The sequence below is a fragment of the Cygnus atratus genome, chromosome 15 (assembly GCF_013377495.2).
Source record: "Cygnus atratus isolate AKBS03 ecotype Queensland, Australia chromosome 15, CAtr_DNAZoo_HiC_assembly, whole genome shotgun sequence".
In the NCBI taxonomy this organism is placed as follows: domain Eukaryota; kingdom Metazoa; phylum Chordata; class Aves; order Anseriformes; family Anatidae; genus Cygnus; species Cygnus atratus.
In genome coordinates, this window is record NC_066376.1 from 3,454,125 (window position 1) to 3,473,872 (window position 19,748).

General features: G+C 38.0%; 1 protein-coding gene across 3 annotated transcripts in view; it reads right to left on the minus strand.

The window, feature by feature from the left end:
• The window catches only part of USP22 (ubiquitin specific peptidase 22), a 99,609-nt gene that overhangs the window by 31,920 nt on the left and 47,941 nt on the right, over positions 1–19,748 (minus strand). For 2 of the 3 annotated variants that reach the window (XM_035563385.2, XM_035563387.2), the window contains exons 3-5: positions 18,238–18,351; positions 17,644–17,688; positions 12,827–12,928 (exon numbers count right to left, since the gene is read on the minus strand). In XM_035563385.2, the coding sequence (XP_035419278.1) occupies positions 12,827–12,928; positions 17,644–17,688; positions 18,238–18,351 (261 nt within the window). The remainder of the gene's footprint in view (positions 1–12,826; positions 12,929–17,643; positions 17,689–18,237; positions 18,352–19,748) is intronic. The other variant, XM_035563386.2, reaches the window with a different exon arrangement.

Here is a 19,748-nt window from a genome sequence, read left to right on the forward strand (position 1 = left end):
CCTCAACATTCGAGCAGATTTTCCCAATTCATCCTTCTTTATGTTGTGTGAGGAGTAAGTTACTGCTTTTACATTTTTTTCTCCATTAAAATATCCCAAAAACATTAATAGGTACTGATAGGTAGCAACATACCTACATTAAATTGTCTGGACACATCCACAGCAATGTTTATAGTGTCTGTCCTATGCTCAGCAGTAGAAATGAACGGACTTTCTATCACGTCTATGTGAATTGATATAGTTCATGAGGCTTATCCATGCCACAAGATGAAAACAACAGCAATAGTTCTGCATGGGCACGATTAACTAGTCCAAGTAAAGGCGGTTACATTCTCTAGGTAGGCAGATTGAGTGTCTCTGCAGTGCGTTCCCCAGTACTTCTTGGAAGGTTCCTCGCCTTGGGCACAGCGCCACGCAAACACGGTCACACTGTTCACTGACCCAAGCTGACACCATAAATGCTCATGCTGCTCTAAGGCCTAAGCTGAATTTGGCTAGAGTTAGTGTGGATCCGGCTACCAATAATGTTTTTCCAGCATTTAGTTTGTCCCTGCCCCTCCTAATTAATGGGGAAATGATTGCAATCAGTATTTTTATTCAACAGCTTCAATAGCATCACATAATATAGGAGCAAACCATATCAAAATAGTGCAAACGTAGTTGGGAGACAAAACAATAATCCAAAAGGAAATTGGCATATTGGAGAAACCATCTGAAAGCAATTCAGTAAAAAATGGGGAGGAGGAAACAGGAAAAATTAAATGCTCAAGAAGAAAATAAGGGGGCAATACCTATGATAGCAACTCAACCTAAATGACGTAATACTGCACTGTAGAAAAAAGACAAATGGTATTTTGAAACTTAATTATGACAAGGCCCGAGAGAATTATTCTGCCCTGGTGACAGCAGAGCCTCAGCTGGATGACGTCTGGAATTAAGCATGCGTTTTAAGACATCTATGCAAACTGAGGAAAAGGCAAGAACATGAGTGAAAATTTGCATGAAATTAATATATGAGACTTGAGAAATAACTGAAGAACCCACTGGTTGACTTAGTTAATTAAAAAAAAAGATAGTGCTGATAGAGGAACAGACAGGCTGACAATTTTCAAATATGTTAAAGGCAACTGCAAAGAGGACTGTAATTAACTCTTGTGGCCTACGCAAGCTATAATAATAAGAAAAGACTGAGCTCACAGGAAGTTTAATTAGATATTAAAAATAATTGTCTTACAGTTAGAAAACATTACAACAAGGGAGTTGGGGACTCCCCGCTGTTGGAGCTATTCCAAAAGTAGCTCTGTCGACCATCAGGAATGGCCTCGTACACTTGACCTGGACTCAGAAAAGGTGTGCAGTGCCCCCTCCACTTTTTCATTCTGTGACTGTTCACATATCCAGATTAGTATTACAGTACGATACAAAACACAGGAGCCACCTTTGACAAGGAGGGGAGGCTGAGGGCATATTCACATGACAACGAAGCCAATCTAACAGCTAACCGGTGCCAAAAGGGATGCTCCTCTTGTACCTGCTTGACTCCGTGGTGAATAGTTTACCTTGCTAGCATGACAAAAAAAAAGCAGTCTCACCTTGAGGCAGTGAAACCCATCACATGCAAACAGGGATGAGTCTTTGACCCCTTTAATCAGGTTCAAACAGCTCAGCAGAGGTCAGGGCAAAAGGCCAGGGCCAGAGCGAGGAAGGGACCCAGGAACTGTCAGCCTGTTTCACAGCCAGCCCTCCAGCGCTTGCATCGCCTTAGCTGCAACAAAAATCCACGCAGAACTGCCTAAAGCCACGACTGAGCAGCAAAACAGCTGTAGCCCTAATGTCTGTATTCCTATTCCTACCTCATTGCTCTGGAAACAAAATTAACTGCCCTGCTGCCAGGAATGGATGGGATGGAGAACAGGTAACCACTGCCTCTAATCTATGGTCACTATTCACAATGTCATTTTTATACTACACAGATGTTCTGCATATGAGCTTTTGCGGCTCAGTGTATCATTCATTCACTTTAGTAATGCAAGAAAAACGTCAGAGGATAATACAAAGGGATCAGTCAGCACCAGGATCTGGTATTTCAGTTCATTTCCTTTGTTTCATACCTGCTAGCACTGGTCAAGAAAAAATTAAGTTTGCAGCTATCAGCGATACTATAAATCAGATCTGGAGGAGCTCTGCTGTGTCTCTGTACCATGCTGTATCTTCAAATAAAAGCAATGGCTTAACACTAACAAAACGGGAGTAAAGGCTCAGCATAGGAGATACAGTTTGTAGTTATCTGAATATAAAATATATAGTAACAATATGGAAATAAACACACTTAAATGGAGATATGATTTGAGAAAGGTTTCCCTCAACTTCATCAGATCTAGGAGAAAAACGCACATCTCTAAACAATGACTACCAAGGCAGGCTTTACTAGAGATTCCTTTTCAAAGCATCAGATTGGCCTTTCCACACATGCAGCTCTGACACGTGTTGGTGGAAGAACTTATGGGCAAATCACATCCTTGAAGCAAACCCATCAAGCAATCTACCACGCGTATGATCAAACCAAAAAGCACAGCATTTCAGACTATTATTGCACAGAAATTGAAGCAAAAACTTCAAACCAATGATTCCAGAGCGCACACAGAACAGAAGGTCCTCTCTATACTAATGATACGTACATCTTAGAAGCAGCACTTAAAGTGATGATGCCAAAACATGGAGTATTCCACAATCCAGGTGAGTTTCCATTCTTCACCACCATCATGCTGCCTATGATTTCATTGCCCTGTAGTTATTTTGTGACTTTGGTGGTATGCAGGCACTTTGTACCTTGATTCTCTGCAATAATACTGACCAATTGCACTGTGCTGAATTTCTGTTAGCCCTGGTTTACAGCACTTCCTACAAAGCAAGTGATCCCTTGTGGCAGTGTGGTAAGCTAGGCTGTGAGGTTGCAGCCAGTCACTTCTCAGTGACTGTGCTCGGGTTAAGATCAAGCACACGGCCAGGAGCACAATTCGGGAGCACCCAACATCCTTTAAGTTCTCATCCTTCTGATTTGATGGTAACTTGCCCATGTGTACGTACCCTCTGCCTGGTAAAATGAGTCAGCATTCCTAAAATATCTGGCAATATAAACAAACAAACCTCTTAAGGTTAATTTTTTCATATAAACTGTGTAAATAAAGAAGCTGTTTAAAGCAAGACAGAGGGCTGCAAATGTTTTTGTTCCTCTGTGGATTTAAATTAAGAAGCATGTTTCCAAAACAAAATAAAGTGAATGCTTTTGACCAAACAGCTGAATAGTACATCAGATCTTCCACTAAAATCACACTAAGCACAGCTGTAGATCTTCAGAAGTCACCTAGTCTTTCCCTCTACTTCAAGAAAGAATTATCACTACCTGTATTACTCCTGACAAATGCTTTTCAGAATTGTTCTTCAAACTCTCCAGTGATGAGATCCAGCACTAACCCCTGATGCACTTGTATTCTGAAGTGCTCCAGTGTCATCTTAACAAAGTAACACAGTTTAAAAACTGCTACAGCATTAATATGGCAGATGCACATACAGTGTGTAATCTATAGATATGCTCCTATGCTATTAGAGCTCTGGAACTGTAATAAATTTAGTCATACTTCAAATAGCAGCAACTTTACAAAAGCTCCTAAAATGAGGGAAGGGACAACTTGTCCAAGTTATCAGAGTATCACAGATTTCCTCCACTAGAAATTTCTGTGCACCTGAGTGGGTATGGCCTGAGCCATTTTATCTCTCCATACATTTCTACATGAAGAGGAAAAGGTAACAGCTAGACAGAAGCCTTTTGTGGGCCAAATCCAGACAATGTGTCCCCATGTTGATCACAATTATAGTAAAAAAGGAACAGATCCGAATACAAGTGAAAATACTTCCCTTTAGAGTATATCTTTCACTATCTTGGAGCTGCAGAGCATAACAACAGTTCTGAGACAGCCACACAGTTTCCTGATGAGCAAAGACTGTGACAAGTCCACAAGGGTTGAGCTTTCATCTAGGCAGGATAAAAAGTATTCCAGGAGCAATTTCTGCTGACTAGAATGTGAAGTTGCACTGCTGTTTCCAGTAAAGCAATGGCTGCCTTGTATTGTAAATGTGAAAAATAACGTGAACCGAAAAAAGTCATGCAAAGGCCTCTTCATAAACTAAAGTAACATAGTTAAATCCACCCCTAAAGGCAGGCCTTCCCCCCCTCAAAAAATCAGGAAAATGTCACTTTTTATACCTGCAATATATTATCTTCAGCATTTTTACTGACCATCTGCATCATAAAATTATTTTTATCTCAGGTGTCAAGAAACTAATGCATCATGTTCTAAAAAAAGAAAAAAGAAAAGCAGCCATACAGCATGTAATCAGCCATGGAAATCGTTGCTATCTAGTTGATTCTCTCATCTGAAACAACGAAGACTGAAAAAGACATTAAGTTCTGAAACAGAACTTGCACCAAACTTCTCTGAATTCTTATCTTGGCATAACAAGACCCACTGAAGGAATTTTGTCTGTTATGCTTCAACCTGATCCAATCTTTGTCAGGATCTCTTAGCAGGGAGTGAAACACATTAGGGAGCGCGCACACGCAATCTGGATCTCAAACTGACAGAACACGCAACAGAAGAAATTGTCTTTCATAGATGGCACTAGAAATAACTACACAGCACTCTAATACTTAGTAATATCTTTGATTATCTGAGCCCCGTAACACCTGAAGATCAATCAGTTTGAGGACAAAGATGAAATACGATGCACTGCAAGCACATGTGCATCACATCAAGAGCTGGAGTGCCTATTTCTGCACAGTAGCCACCACCACATGAAATGTCACAACAGGTATATGCAGTGTCTAACATTCACTGATTTAATAACGAAGCCAGACCCCTTACAACTGCAGAGTTCTTTGTGTGCTCAGACCTACAGAGCTGAATGAATTTAAACACGTTGAATAAAGGTATGGAGAAACCCTGAAGCAACCATGAAACTCAGGCAGGAGCCGTCCTGTCTCACACACCATACGACTCAAAGGTCAAGACATTAAAGTCCATGAATCGGAGCGTGAAAAGAATGATTAATCTGATAATTGCAGGAAGGTCAGGGAGAACAGACAGAAGACACCCAGCATCTAAAAAGAACAGCAGTAGGTGAAGAACAGGATCTGTGTTTGTCAAAACTACTCTACGATTGATGCAAAGTTTTATGACAACCAGCCTTTAAAGGCTACTTAAGTTGTAGATCCTTCAAGGTATATTTATATGGCAAGTGGATGGCAAAGAAGAAAGCCTTTAAACAAAATACTTCAAAAGGTAGCACAGAATGAAGTATTCTCCTTGCCCTCCCCCAAAGCAGTCAAACTTAAAGCTCAGTGAGCTCTTGCATGATCTGCACAGAAGCATAAGACTTGCAGTGAGAATCCTGTGCAGATGGCATCTTTAAAGAACAAGAGGTACTCCCACTAAACTGACAAAATAAAATTCACACCCGCAGCCATCCTTTCCCCCCAATATCACACCATATGCTGCCAACAAGTTTTTACCCTTCCTCAAAACAGATTTCATAAATTAATAGCTTAAGGAGTAAGATAACTGCCAATGAAGTTTAATGCATCCAAATATATTAATATGCACAAATTATTGTTGATGAACTGGCACAGAGCTATTCCAACGATCCACAACACACAAACCATGCCACATGCTGTTTATGCGTATTCCTGGTTTCAGTATATACTGTATCTACCTTCTGTCCACACGAAGCCCAACTCTAGAAGCAGAAACGAAAGAGCAGAATGGAAGGTCATAGTAAATATAATCCAAAAGTGATCCACAAAAGAACAAAACTGAGATGGAGATCGCTGGCCTTGTTGAAAATGTCATGCTCTCTAATGACATGGAGTTACACAGGTTAAAATACAGTGGCAAATCAAAATTTTTGTTTCTTTACTTTTACTAGTCAGAAAAGCTCCTTCTCATGCTAAGGGTACTAAAGGTACTTCTCTGCCCATGACAAGACAGGCCCATGTTAAGGCTGCAATCAGGGTAGCTATGTGGGTTAATTCTCAACTTCCTTATCTGGCTCTTGATTTACAGATTATGAAACTATCTTTGCACTGACTACACCACTGAATAGTAAAAATATACCCCCCATACCAAGAAAAGCTTTGTTTTTAAGAGAATCGCTTCTATCTAAGTAAAGATACCTTGTTCAGAGGGCCAGAATCTAAAGTTCTGCCTATACATTACTGTTGGGTTTTTCTTGATAAGAAGCATCCGTTCCTTTTTTTTTTTTAAACAAAAAAAGGAAAAAAAGTTCAAGGAGATGTTGACAACTAACATTTACTGCATTTTTCATGTTAAAAGCCTAGTGTTTTGACTGCATATTAAAGTTACATAATGATTTAGTGAAGAAAGCCCTGCACAGAAAAAGTTAACTACTTTACCATTACAGAGAGAGATAACAGACAAATAATTGAGTCAGCAAACATATTACACTTGTAAATTAAATCAGCATACAGGAGGGGAATAAGGGACTTTTTAGTGCTGCTACCTGTCTGGATCCAAACGAGGAAGCTGCATCTGAAGAGGTACAGAAAATTTTAGGAGAGTCAAATTGCAACACTGTCTTGTGAAATAAAAGTGATGTGTATGGATGAACAGCAACCATGGATCCACTTTTAAAAATCCTGAGGAAGAACATGAGTCTTGAGTTAGAAGTTTGGAACATGATCCAAGTCCTGGATCAAGAACCCTGTCTTCCAAGGATTTTCATGCTGTGATCACAGAGTGCAGCTTCCTTTGTCTCAGCCCCCCACAGTTACAAAATTAAAGTATTTTCTGAGCAAGTAACATGTATGGCAGTCTTCCAAGATGGAATAACAGAAAAATTCAACCTCAATCTCAATCTGCCTATTGCACAAAGTAGTTTTAACTTGGTACTGTCTTCCTGGGTTGAATTGGAGGTAAATATCCAGGAGACTAGTATTGCAGCTTTACAAACTTCAGTGCTTACATTATTGCAGGTGCTTATACACTGGTGTCTCTTGCTGATTTTATTTTCCTACTAACAAAACATGCAAAACAAGCTTTATAGGAAAGGAAAAAGTCAAACCATTTACCACTTATTGTTATTTATATATACATTTAAAGAATTCTTTATAACCTGTATGAAAAAACACTACTCTTTAGCCAGCATCAAGTCCACACAAAGGTTCTACTCAGCTTGCTATTCTGTTTTGAAGTAAACTGCTCCCACATAAAGCCACAAAAATTAAAACCTTTAAGAGCCCTGAAAGTAAGACTTTCCTCCATAACACATTTAGCACATCACTGCTAAAGCTGGTTTCAATGCCAACCTATCACTAAGCTCAAACTTCAAGGTAACTTCTCCTCAGAACTTTTTTTGACATTTTGTTAATCTTTACTGGAAAGAAAAGGCATAGGTTTTATTTCTGTACACAGATATTCCAAAAATCCAAGTATCTTACTTCCAAGAGTTGCTAAGAATACTCCTGATCTACAAAAGCTAAGTCTGGTGGTTTCTTCAGCAACTTGTACAATACTGCAAAAAGAGATGAATTGAAAAAATACCAACAATGGCCCAAACCAGCCACAATTTCCTTGAATACTAATTCCTTTTCCAGTCCATGCCATTAGTATTGCCTGGTATTCTCTTGGAGAAAAGATGTTGCGTGTACTGTTATACTTCACCTTGTTACAGCAGCCTTACCTTGAGAGCAGACCTAAATCTTGAGCAAAAGGCTTGTTGTAAAAGGAATCAGTATCCTTCTTTCTTTAACCTTTACAAGCTGAAAAACATGCCCTGCAATTTTTAACTATTCTCCAATGATCAACGAAAAAATGGGTAAAATTTTATACTGGTTACCTCTTAAGAATTGTTTTTCCCTCTGAGGAAAAGCCAAAAATGCAGAGCCACAAACTTTGAGCCCATCCATACAGAGCAGGAACAGTAAATGGCATAAGCCAAAACGGACATTTAAATTTCAGTCTTACACCCGATTGATTTGTAAGAGACAAGGAGGAATTCACATAATTACATACTTACTTTAAAAAAAAAAAAAATCAAACTAAGTTTGTAGCAGTACAGGCCATGGTAGTGTATCACTGGTGCTAGCTTCTCAAAGAATTTATCTTGTTTTCCTCACACGGGATACTAAAAAGCCTGAAAAGTTTGTTTTATGTTTGAGATGTGCTTCCTGGCTTACTCTAACCTCAAGCCTATTAAGCTGAAAGCCCAAGAGCAGTTAATCTTTGCTGGCTTTGCTGGCAGGTGAATGAAAGGGCAGCTCAGATGTGGCTGCTGTCACCAGAAGGAGGTTCAGGCATCCCGTCCTGTGCTGCCTCGCACCAGCTTTGTGTGCTGGAACCTCCGCAAGCTGCTGAGTGCAGGAACACAGGAGAGCACTGCTCCTGCAAAACCCCTGCCAACAAAAAGCACAATGTTTTCTGCCAGGTTAATGAGCTGAACAGACTGAGTAAATGCCCAGGAGAGGGTGGGATCATGTGGCTGTAATTAAGGGGGAGCATACACAAGGGTGAAATAAAAGAAAAAGACTGTCCCCTGATGGAGGAAAGCTGTCTTCCTCAGCTGTAATATGTCTTCATCCTTATCAGGTATTAGAGGGATGTATACTGCTGGTTCTTTTGCTTACAGGACAGCATGAACATGGAGGGAACACGACGAGAAATCAAAACATGAACAGGACAACTCATTTGCTGAAAGACATCAGCAAAAGCTGATGCTGAAAGGTTTGGTCCCGAGACCAAACAAGCACTCTCAGAAAGTGCTGTTTGTTAGTAAACCCTTGTGAAGGTGAGATGACTTTTACTTTTCTGTAACAAAAGTTTCTGTAAAAAAAAAAAAAAAGTTGCTCACTCCAAGCAGGTAAACACTGTAAGAAATTCCATGATGTGTGGCCATCCCTCAGCTTACTCAGGAACAATTAAATCATAGACAACTCAGTCTATGACCGCAGTGAAGATAAGCCATACAAAGTCATGTTATAGCAGCAATGTGAATTGCTTTCAGGCACTAGCTTTGGAAAAATAGGTGACATGCACTCAAGTGACAATCAATACACAAAAAGGATACCATTTTTTGTAGTGAGAAAGATATTTTATCTTGCTAAATAGGTGAACTTTGAAAGTCTGATAAGACTTTCTAAAAACATCTCTCTACAACGCTCTGTAAATAAATCACAGCTTGTGTTTTAGAATCCTTGAAAATTTTGCCATTACCACCTCTATTTCTATTTTTTCTTAAAATTCTCCAGGGGCTTTGAGGGAAAGGGATTACTTATTTTACTATCATGTGCATGAATTTCAGATCTCACAGAAGTATAACGCAATTGAGACCAACGGTCAGAGTTTCAAAGTAAAGGAGGGATAAAAGGACCCCTCTGATAGCAGAATAATATTTGTTGATTTTATCAAACCTACCTTTTACTAAACATTTTTCCCACCAGACGGCAGTTCTAATTATGAAGATAGAAAAAAAAGTATCAGCCACCAAGGAAACTTTCACTTGAGTAGTCTTAATTAAAGGAGGTTTTCCTTTCCCTCATCATCACAGTGCAGTTCAAGAAATTCAAGCATCAAAAGAGACTTCCATTCAAGGTGCAATTTGCGTGGTCCTGATTTTAAACCTAAATCCATTACTGCTTACATATCAGCAAGTTAGAGTTAGAGCGAAAAATTTGACGCTGTACCGAAACACATTTTTCATTCCACTTTTCTATTTGAGCTAACTTAACTAACATTCAACTAAAAGAAAAAAACGCACCAGAAAGCCAGTACATTCACAGAAGAACTCCATGTACCGATGTAGTCTTTAAAACCTCCACGTTACCGCTACTTAGGGCCATGAACACATGGCCAACTGTCCACGAACAGCTTACAGAACTCTGAAGGATGAAGAAGAGCTTCTAGAGAACCATAAATATTTTCCAGGCCACTGTTTGCCTTCCCTTGCCACCTTTACAGGAGCTCTGCTGCAATATGTATTCCCCTTGTGTTGCTGCCGCATCACGCTGCTTCGCCTTGTACAGCTGCAGGAAACCACCTGCTACTGCACGGCAGCGATTGTTTCTGCCTCCTCCTCCTCCACACACCCCCTTTCTTTATGAGGAGGATTTGCTCACTCTTCTGTAAAGGCTATCCCCTCTGCCTTTTTGCAACACTGCAAATGGGAATCCCAGGTGGCTCCTGCTAATTATCCATGTGCCTCGGGAGTCTAATTCTTCCTATTGTTGATGTACCAATCTTCAGCCACAAAGTCACTTCATATGCTAATCAGAGACCAGCTGATCCCAAGCTAGTACTACATGTACTCTGGAGAACTCATCTTCTGGGGGTATTAATGATAACAGCAACACTAGCTTTGGAAAACGGTGCCTGAATGACACCATCTCACTCTCACTTCTAGTCCAACACCATAATAAACTACTTGCTTGTGAACTTGAGCTTGGTCGGTCCCCTCACTTAGTGAGGGCAGCCTCTTCATAGGCTCATAATACGCTTGCCTTAAACAAATGCTGAAACTGCTATCAGCAAAAGAACATTTCAGAAAGTTATCAATGAGCAATTAAAACATGCTTCCTCCTGAGGGCATGACTGCCCTCAGTGTATCTCTGGAGGTTAAGACAGAAGAAGAAAGCAAACAGCCATTTTTCCTCTTAAAAAAGCTTTGCCGAGAACATTTTATATGCAAAAGGCAGCTGGTTATGCTTTAACCAACTCTTTTGTGAACGGGACTGATCAACAGATGTGCAATGCTCATAGATGGCTATTAACATAATCCCCATGTTCAGAATCAATAAAACTGGACATTATGCCTGTCCTCTCAACCACTTACCTACCTCAGAAGACACACTCGATTCACTAATATCTGCTATGGAATTGATAAAAACTTGGTGCCAAAAGAACTGAGTATTAGAAAGAGAAAAATGGGAATGTCCAGATAATTGCAGTATTTCAGTCTGCATATGGGCTCTTCACTGATCTGAAACTGCAAACAGACAAGTCAATGTGAGGAAAGTGAAGGGAAAATACTCTGAAGCAGATATATATTTAGCAGCAGGTTAGATGGAGAGAAAAGGCTCAAGGACAATGGCAGGTCTTTTCTTCCTTCAGCTAAGCCTCCAAAGTATTTTTGTGAAAGAAAGCTAGCCTTTTGCTTTTAACTGTAGCCCAAAACTGCATCATGTCTCCTGAGTGCTTTGATTTTTTTTCCCTCTTTTTAAATCTCAGTGCATAGACAGCTCCAGGGCTCAGTAGGAGAAATTATTAAAAGCATGCCTGCAGAAGTAAAGAGATCAGTCATTTCCCTTATCCCCTGTGTTTCATGAGCGCTCCCCCACCCATTCAGCGTTGTATGAGATTTCATGCAACCAGACATGTCCTTTTTAAACAGACTGAAAAATGTAAAGGCATTTAAGAGTAAGCATAGCATTCCTTCAAACTGGAAAGAAACAACACACAAACGTGCTTCAGCTCCTTAGAAAGGTCACACTCACCTTCAAAATTCTATCAAGCCAACATTTTTTCTTTCTGTCCTGTGCAGTGGCATTAAAGTAATTTTTAACAGTCTTTACAGAATATACTGAAGTTTCATAGAACACAAAATCCTGCTGTGAACACGATATGAGCAATCTCTGCCTACTTATTTTTTCCCAGGCTGCGTGAAGTTGCCAAAGTACAGATGTTTTTCCAAACGTCCTTCCTGTTCCACTACTGCAAATGCATATGTCTTTTCTTTAAAGTTACCATTCTATCCACATTTTCAACTTACAAACTTACTCTGTGCTTCTCAGTCCATTTTTTTCAAAAACACATGCATATATTGGATTAATTATGACTTACTGTATTAGAAACATGGCAATAGTTTTATCGATTGTGTTTGGTGTATTTTGACAACAGCAAATGTGTAGAAAATATGACATGTTTTGATTAAAAAATAAGCAGCTTAAAAATTAGGAAAAAAACCTTTAGTTTCCTACCTCTAATACCTATAGCTGTATTTCCAACCTTGTACCTTCGCCATTAAAATGTTATCATGCATTGAACGGTATAGAAAAATGCCCAATAACCTAAAACTTGTAAGGAAGCGGATTCCAATCCCCCTAGTCCCACAACCAAAACACAACAGGAAAAAATTGGAAAACGCTGTTCATTTTCGTCACCTTTACCTAAATACTCTCCAGCCGTAAGAAGGTATGCCTGCCTTTCAGTTCTTTGCTCCAGACTACTGAACTCTTTAATTTGATATGCATTTGAAAATTGCCATTTGACACAAACTGGAGAACAAACTGCATCATTTCAGAGTCAATACAAAATTGAAGAGACCTATTTAGAGTTTAAAATATGAAGCAGAAGATATCACTCTGCTTATTCTGTCTGCAGAATATAGATTTACCAAAACACTTCTATAATTAAGGATACTAGAGGATACTAAGGAAACTAGAGGATTTCCCTTTGTACATCTAACATGGGATCTGATAAAGACTGGGTTGAGATAACGTCATTAATTTCTGTTAAAGTCTTTAAGTGAATATTGTCCAAAAAATCTGTTACACAGATGAACTATCATCAGTATTTGAAGTGACAGAGCAAATATCCTTCTACAGTGAGAAAAAGGTATAAAATAACCAATAGAATAACATAATAAGTTTAAGGAAATCTGTTATAATAAACTCAGGTACAAAGTATTTATGGAAGAACAACACAATTTTGAAAATTCAAGTGGCTGAGAATCAGTTTCAGAAAGGATTTCTAGAACTTACCTATGGTGCAATTTGTAGTTATTTTTCTCCGCTTGGGGTTGTGTCGTAGCAATTCTAACTCTCGTTTGGTTGGCTCCCATGTTGAATACTTCTCTCCAATGCCTAAGCAGATGAAAAGAAATTTTCAGGAAGTTGTTTAGTAAAAGTATTAAAAACTCTGTTCAAGTTACAACTTTTAACATACTGTCCATTAAGTTAGAATCAATGTAATTGAGACAGAATCTATGTAAGGAGACGGATTTCCAAAAAAAAAAAATCCTCAAAAAGACTGCAACCAACCTTCCAACAAACAAAAACTAAAAGAATACCTAGCCCAAATTAATTTTCCATTACTGGATTATAATCCTTCTTTCAGTTAAAAGGAAATGATTTTATGAGAAGGTAAAGGATAACCAAGAAATCTCATCACTGAATTCTGGCTCGTTATTAAATAAATCAAAACTGAGCCAACTTAATGGACAGATACAGTCTTAATCTTTACAGATGAACAGCAGAAATTAGTAATTCAGATATACTAAACAGGTATATTTTCTTACTACCTGTTTCATGATATATTATTACTACGTATAACTTCTCCTTATGCAGCACTGGATATTAGCAATTTTAGTACTTAAAAAGATTCACTTTCAATGACGTATCTAATATTACCTAAAAATACAATTAGTAGGTTTAAAGCAACAACCAACCCAAACTCTCCAAACACTTATCTGCCCTGTCTCATGAGCTGCAGCTATAATTTGTCAGTATTCTGTTTAAACATTAACACTGTTATTTCCAATACACTTCTTTTGTTCAAAGGGAAGTGCAGTAGAAATGAGTCAGTTAAGTAGTGCAGAGAACTTATCTGAAGTAAGCAGAGCTGTGTTCAGTGTAAATCTGATACAAGAAAAACAATGCAGACTCATGTGCTGACCAGCTAAGTATTGCTGCAGCGCTTTATGTAGCACAGAAAAATTACTACGCAAGGTCAATTATAGTGAGTCACAAAAGCATCTGGGCATTAAAAATAACGAATAATAAGATGACAAGCAATCTATTCTAAAACTGAGGATTAAAGTCAATTAAGAGTTATTTTTCACAGAATGCATGGAGCAGAAGCAGTGCTGTGCTACAGAAAATAAATTATAAATCATACATATGAAAAGAAGGAGAGTAGAAAATATAGCTAGAGGCTTACACATTCTGCATAATATACATTAAATTTTAATAGCTCTTTGATCTTCACTTTCAGAAATAGCTATGCTTGTCAGAACCTACCCACCCCAAACTGTTCAATTCATAGTTACTACTGACCCTCCAGGTTCTAGCAATAAAAGGTCTCATTTTTGGATTCCTGAGGACAAGAAAATTCATATTTACATGGATGCACCTCTCTATTTTACTTTATTTGATTCAACAATATATTATGCAAGAAGCATAAGAAAGAATACCAGAATCATACAGTCCCTTTCCTTTATCCAAGGTTCAGCATCAAGCTCCACACCCAGGAAAACAGAAAAGGAACTAATTACTGCGTAACAGACTGATGAGATCAAACAGCCACAGTGCTTTGAATACACTATATAGTATGCATAGGCAAACACTGAATGAAGCAACTTTAGAGACGCACATATGGACAGTTAACTTATGACAGAACGTTGGCCTCCAATAAGTTTTATATTGGATGTCTTCAGCAACCTTTTCATATTTGTAGTATTCCCTTAGGAATTTATAGAAATCGGTCTTTAAAAAAAAGCTCAAGCTCAAAGTCATTTTCAACGCCTTGTTAGCACCAGCTCTTGCACTGGTCCACTATAAACTCAAATTCCTGTGTTTGGTTTCACCATACTTTAAAAATATTGCCGAAGTTGGTACAGTCTGATAGCAAGATGAGATCTCAAAATTAAAAAGAAAAAAAAAACCTTCAGATATGTTAAAATCCTGGTTTTAAAAAATTAAAAGCAATTAACACCTGGAAACACATGTGCGCTCAACTTTAGGCATGCAATAGTCCCACACATCAGTGAGACTACTGATATATAAATATATATATCTATATATAATTATACGGCTTAAATGCTTATAGAGGATGGCAACAAAAGCATTTCATGAGAGCAACTCTTTGAGTAAAGTTAAATATGACAGACTGGATTACTTTGCAGGATTCTGGGTGAACTGAATATAGGTCATTTAAAATAAATGAAATCAAAACAGAAGAACATGTACAGTTAATGTCACAAACACAGCGCAAAACAGACAAAACTTTCTCACAGAACCCTTTCATTAGAAAGAGCACAAGTTAAGCCAGAGACAGAAACTAAAAAAAAAAAATCTGTTCCTGCTGTATACTTTAACAAGAACATTGAGACTTTAGACTTCATTACCCTTGAAAATTTGGAAAAAGAAAAAAAAACACAACAGATCCACTTATCAGGGATGGTTCAATATTTAAAGTTAAAAAATATATATAGTAGTAAGAAAAAGTTTAATAACACCCACAAACATGCCAAAAAATCCAATATAAATTACCTTAAAGATTTGCAAAACATGCATAGATTACTCTTTATAATTAAGGGAAAGTAACGTTATTAGAGTGAATATTCATCATTTTAAAGATGAAAAAACAGAGATTCAAGTTAGGATATGAAATCTCCACCTAAGAATTAATTTTATTAGGCTGAATACACAAATTTTCATTTTTCAGAGAATTTATCAGGGACATATGGATGAATGAAGTAGAAGACAGTTAAGGCTCTAGTTTATAAAAAACACAATTTTGCAACTAAACATTAACACAGATTGCTTACTTTGCAATCCTTTAGCAAACCCCATTTCATCCCCACCAAAAAATCCAGACATTAAATAGAATGAAGGGCCCAGTATATTCTCATCTCTCTCGTTACTAAAGAATATTCAATTAAAAAAAAAAAAAGTTGAGTTACAACTTGTTCAGAGTTATATCACATAACCCTGAACTACAGTTGGGCCTGTAAACTCATTGTACTATAACATTTAACATTACAAGACTATGAAATGACTCTTATGATATTTGGGGTTTTTCTTAAAGTTTCTTCTCCAGGCATCATGTTGTTATGTGAGCATCTATTAAAAGTATATATTAATACCCTTCAAATACTGTAGGTAGAAGCTTGAAAATATACAACATTTACACTTCAATTTTTAAGGCAATCTCAGTTTTTGCATACTTCAGTTCTTTTAGTTGGTAACAGAATCTAACATAAATTAACTCCATCATAGAAATATAAAAATGAGACAATATGTACATGTACTAATCTTGTCATTCATTTTGGAGGAGGGAGGGTTCCCTCCCACTTTATAGTTCATGATTTTTCATACAGGAGATGGATTTAAGCAATGGAAAAAGAAGGGCGTAATTCTCTACCACTTCTCACATACATATTTCTTTTTCATTCCTCAGATAAATTTTGCTAAGAAACACGCATGGTTTCACAATGCAAAGCCATAAAAAAAGCTTTTTTTGCCACAACTTTAAAGAAAAATGTCTATAGGATGCACTCCAGTAATCTAGAACGTATTTTCATCTACTCCTCCACCTTGCATCTTCCCTGGTCATTACAGATTTGCTCTCTGGGGACAGAAGACGCAATGTGCATTCATACATAGATATACGTGTGTGTATACATAAACAAATGCCGTGCCACTCACTAGCCGGTTAACCAGTACAGAGGCCAGTTAACCAGTACAGAGAAGGCTTTCTGCCTGGCAGTTCTTCCCTCAGTGACTCTTCCCTTGACCACATGCCTTCACGGCCCAAGGGGACAAGACGAACCACCAAGCAGCAGGCGGCAGTTACCTCAGAATACATGCTATAGCAGCCGGGAGTAGGCCGGAGGACAAACTGGCTGCTTCTTGGTCCAGAAGGCACAAGCGTATCATTCATTAAGGCTGACATAATTAAGAAAATGCTCTTTGAATTTACACATTCAGAAGTAAGGAAGTGCGAGGCCTTTCTCTTCTAGAGCATCGTGAGCACGTGTTACGCTGTTGTAGTCGACTAATTTGGGACCCAGGACAACAACACATTTTAGAAAGGTTTGAAGGAGCTTTCAGAAGAGGGGCATAGCCTAAATGCAAGGTCCAAAACCACATCTCTGTTTCATCTTGCTTTGAAAAGTGCTTTATGCTAAAGCATTTTCTTCTGTACTTTCTTGAGAACTCACTGGCAACCTCACTGTCCTCCCTTCCTCTGACTGAACTCCTTCAAAACAGTGAATAAACAGAAAGCAGAATGCGATCTGTAGTAGGAACTAAGTAAAAGCAGCTGTACTTTTGATAGGCCATCAGAAAAGCTCTAGTTAATACGATGTTAGCTGCTATTTTTAAAATTGGAAATGAGGTTAAGAATGGTTTGAAGTCATATCAGCCCTGACTAAGGCTGTCACATTGAAACAGGATGCCGTGGATTCACTAAGAGACATTAGTGGACGGAAGTTGTCTGTCTTCAAATACAGACTTTCCCACTTTAAGAAAACATACCCCTAGAGGCCACTGAAAATGGATGATGAGCTACTACTATCACTGATGCTTAAAAACTACTCGGTTTAAGATAAATGCTACTTCCTTTCCCTTCCAAAAAAAAAGACAAAAGGTTTGTTTTGGAGTAGTTCTGTCAAAGGGAAGGGCCTATGAAATTAAGTCTGCTGTAATTATTCACTCATTGGAACTTATCCAAACAAGAGGAAAACAATTTGCATGATAAAACTGGCATTCTTAACTGTGATTCATGTCTAAAATGGCAGGATAATCAGCAAAGGGACGCTTGTTAGTGAAGTGCGTCGCCAGCCCACGCCTCTTACCTGTCATTGTACACTGGTAGTGAGAAACCACTGTTGGGGTGAAGGCTAAAAAAGAAAAAATTAGGGAAAGCAAACTGAATAATAAAACAAATGTGTGTACATATATTTGTGTGTAAATATTTCTACATAGATACTGTGCGTGTAACGTGAAAGCACAGGTGTGAAAGTAAGCTGGCACGTTCTATTAAAAAACAAAAACAAAAATCACACACAAAGGTGGCATTTCATGTGAGGGGAACAGACTTCTTGCCTATAACACCTACACATTAGCCTAAAGGAGCAGATCGTCACATTTTCTACCTAGTACAGATCTGACTGATATTATGCACGTTTTGCAGGATTAATGTTAGATCTTTTATATATATTTTTTGCAATTAAAGCTAATGTATTTTTACAATACCTACAATTAGGTGTGGCGCACATGTTAAAAACTAACAGTCTAACTCCTGGAAAGCACTAAACATCTCTCTCCCATGGCCTGCACAGCTATTTCTAAAGAGCTCTTTTCTTCCCCTTACTGTTTTTTGCCATTGACAAATGGGAGGGACAGGTATGATTAAAAACAAACAAGAAATTCAGGCAGGAAAACCAAACCTTGTAATTTCCAAGCTTTTCGTTGTTCTTCTTTGGCAATTTGTTCCATGTCTTTGTCGTATATGTAATCTTGACACATAAAGCAGTATATACCCCCATACAACAGGTCTATGGCTGCAAAACAGAAGGGAAGTTGGGGAAGAGGGAAAAGACATGAGTTCATAAACTAGAAGACATTTTACAAGCAGGCTTCCAAGTTAGGCACTCTTTCTTCTATGCAGTCCACAACGAAATATCTATATGTTATAATCTTAAAAAAAAACGAAAAAAGAAAAAACATTTTTTTCCAGTGATTGTATGACTTATTCAATTGCTTCTGGCACAGCAAGACAACAAAGCACTAGCTGCCTCAAAATTGTTGGAAATTTTTACCTTTCAGACAAAGACATAAGTAACCAAAAGTCATAATTTCAGTCACTGACTGCTCTATCTGCAAAACTACTACTGCACTGTAATCCTAAGATTTGATATACAAGTTTGAATTGTTTTTTCTATGACTTATATATTCAAAGCCATTAAAATGATTAGAAAGCACCTATTTAAAAACCAACTGAGAACTCAAATAGAACAGAAAACTTAAAAGATACTTGTCCAGGGACACAGCTTTCCACAGTAGTTTATTCCACAGGTTAGGTATCTCACAATTTGCTTTGTTTAAAATGTTATTTTTAAATGGACATATGAATGTTAACAACATTTTTCTTTCACAACCCTAAAGAAAATAAAGCCAATAAACAAAATAAATCAGCTAACTGGGATATGACCTTTTGCTTGTAGATAGACCGAGGGAGGAATAAAGTGCAAATTAATCATAGCAAACCGCTGTTTTTCAGCACATTGAAACATACAAAAGTCAAAAAGAAAAACAGAAAATAAAATAGTAATAATAAAATACAATCTGTGTCTAGCAGACAGCTGAGTAGCACATCACCATCTTCCCTTTGGAGTACATCCCTCATTTATTTTATTTCTAAATTCCTTTTATTTCTGGATACATAATACTATGAAAATAATGTCACTACAGTGGAAACTAGTTTTAAACAAAGGAAACGATTACCACATTAGGTGGCCTGCAAGAAACAGCACCGAATTACTCTGAAGTCGTAAATAAGCATAACCACATGCCACACGGCAGGAATTCCGCTGTCCGTGCTACCAGGCAGCAAAGGTAAATCTTCCACGCTGACGGTGCCACGACCAGCTCCAGCCACACCATGCCCAAGTCAAACTGCAATATGCAGCAACTGTGAGCAGCAAAAAAACCACCAGCTTCAGCAGAGGTGGAATTAGAAGTTGCAACGGTATCAGACGTGGGCTCTGATTAGTGCTCCATCTTTAACTTCAGTAATAAAATTAAGATTGGTAAGGTTTCTAACCATATCTCATTCATCCTTCATGGCCTCTACCCCTATCATTTAGTCCTTTGTGTCCTTTTTTCCTCCTCTTTCAAGATCTCTTTTTCAATCATTACTTCAATTTGTCTGTTACTTCTGCTAAGTAGTAAAGAGATC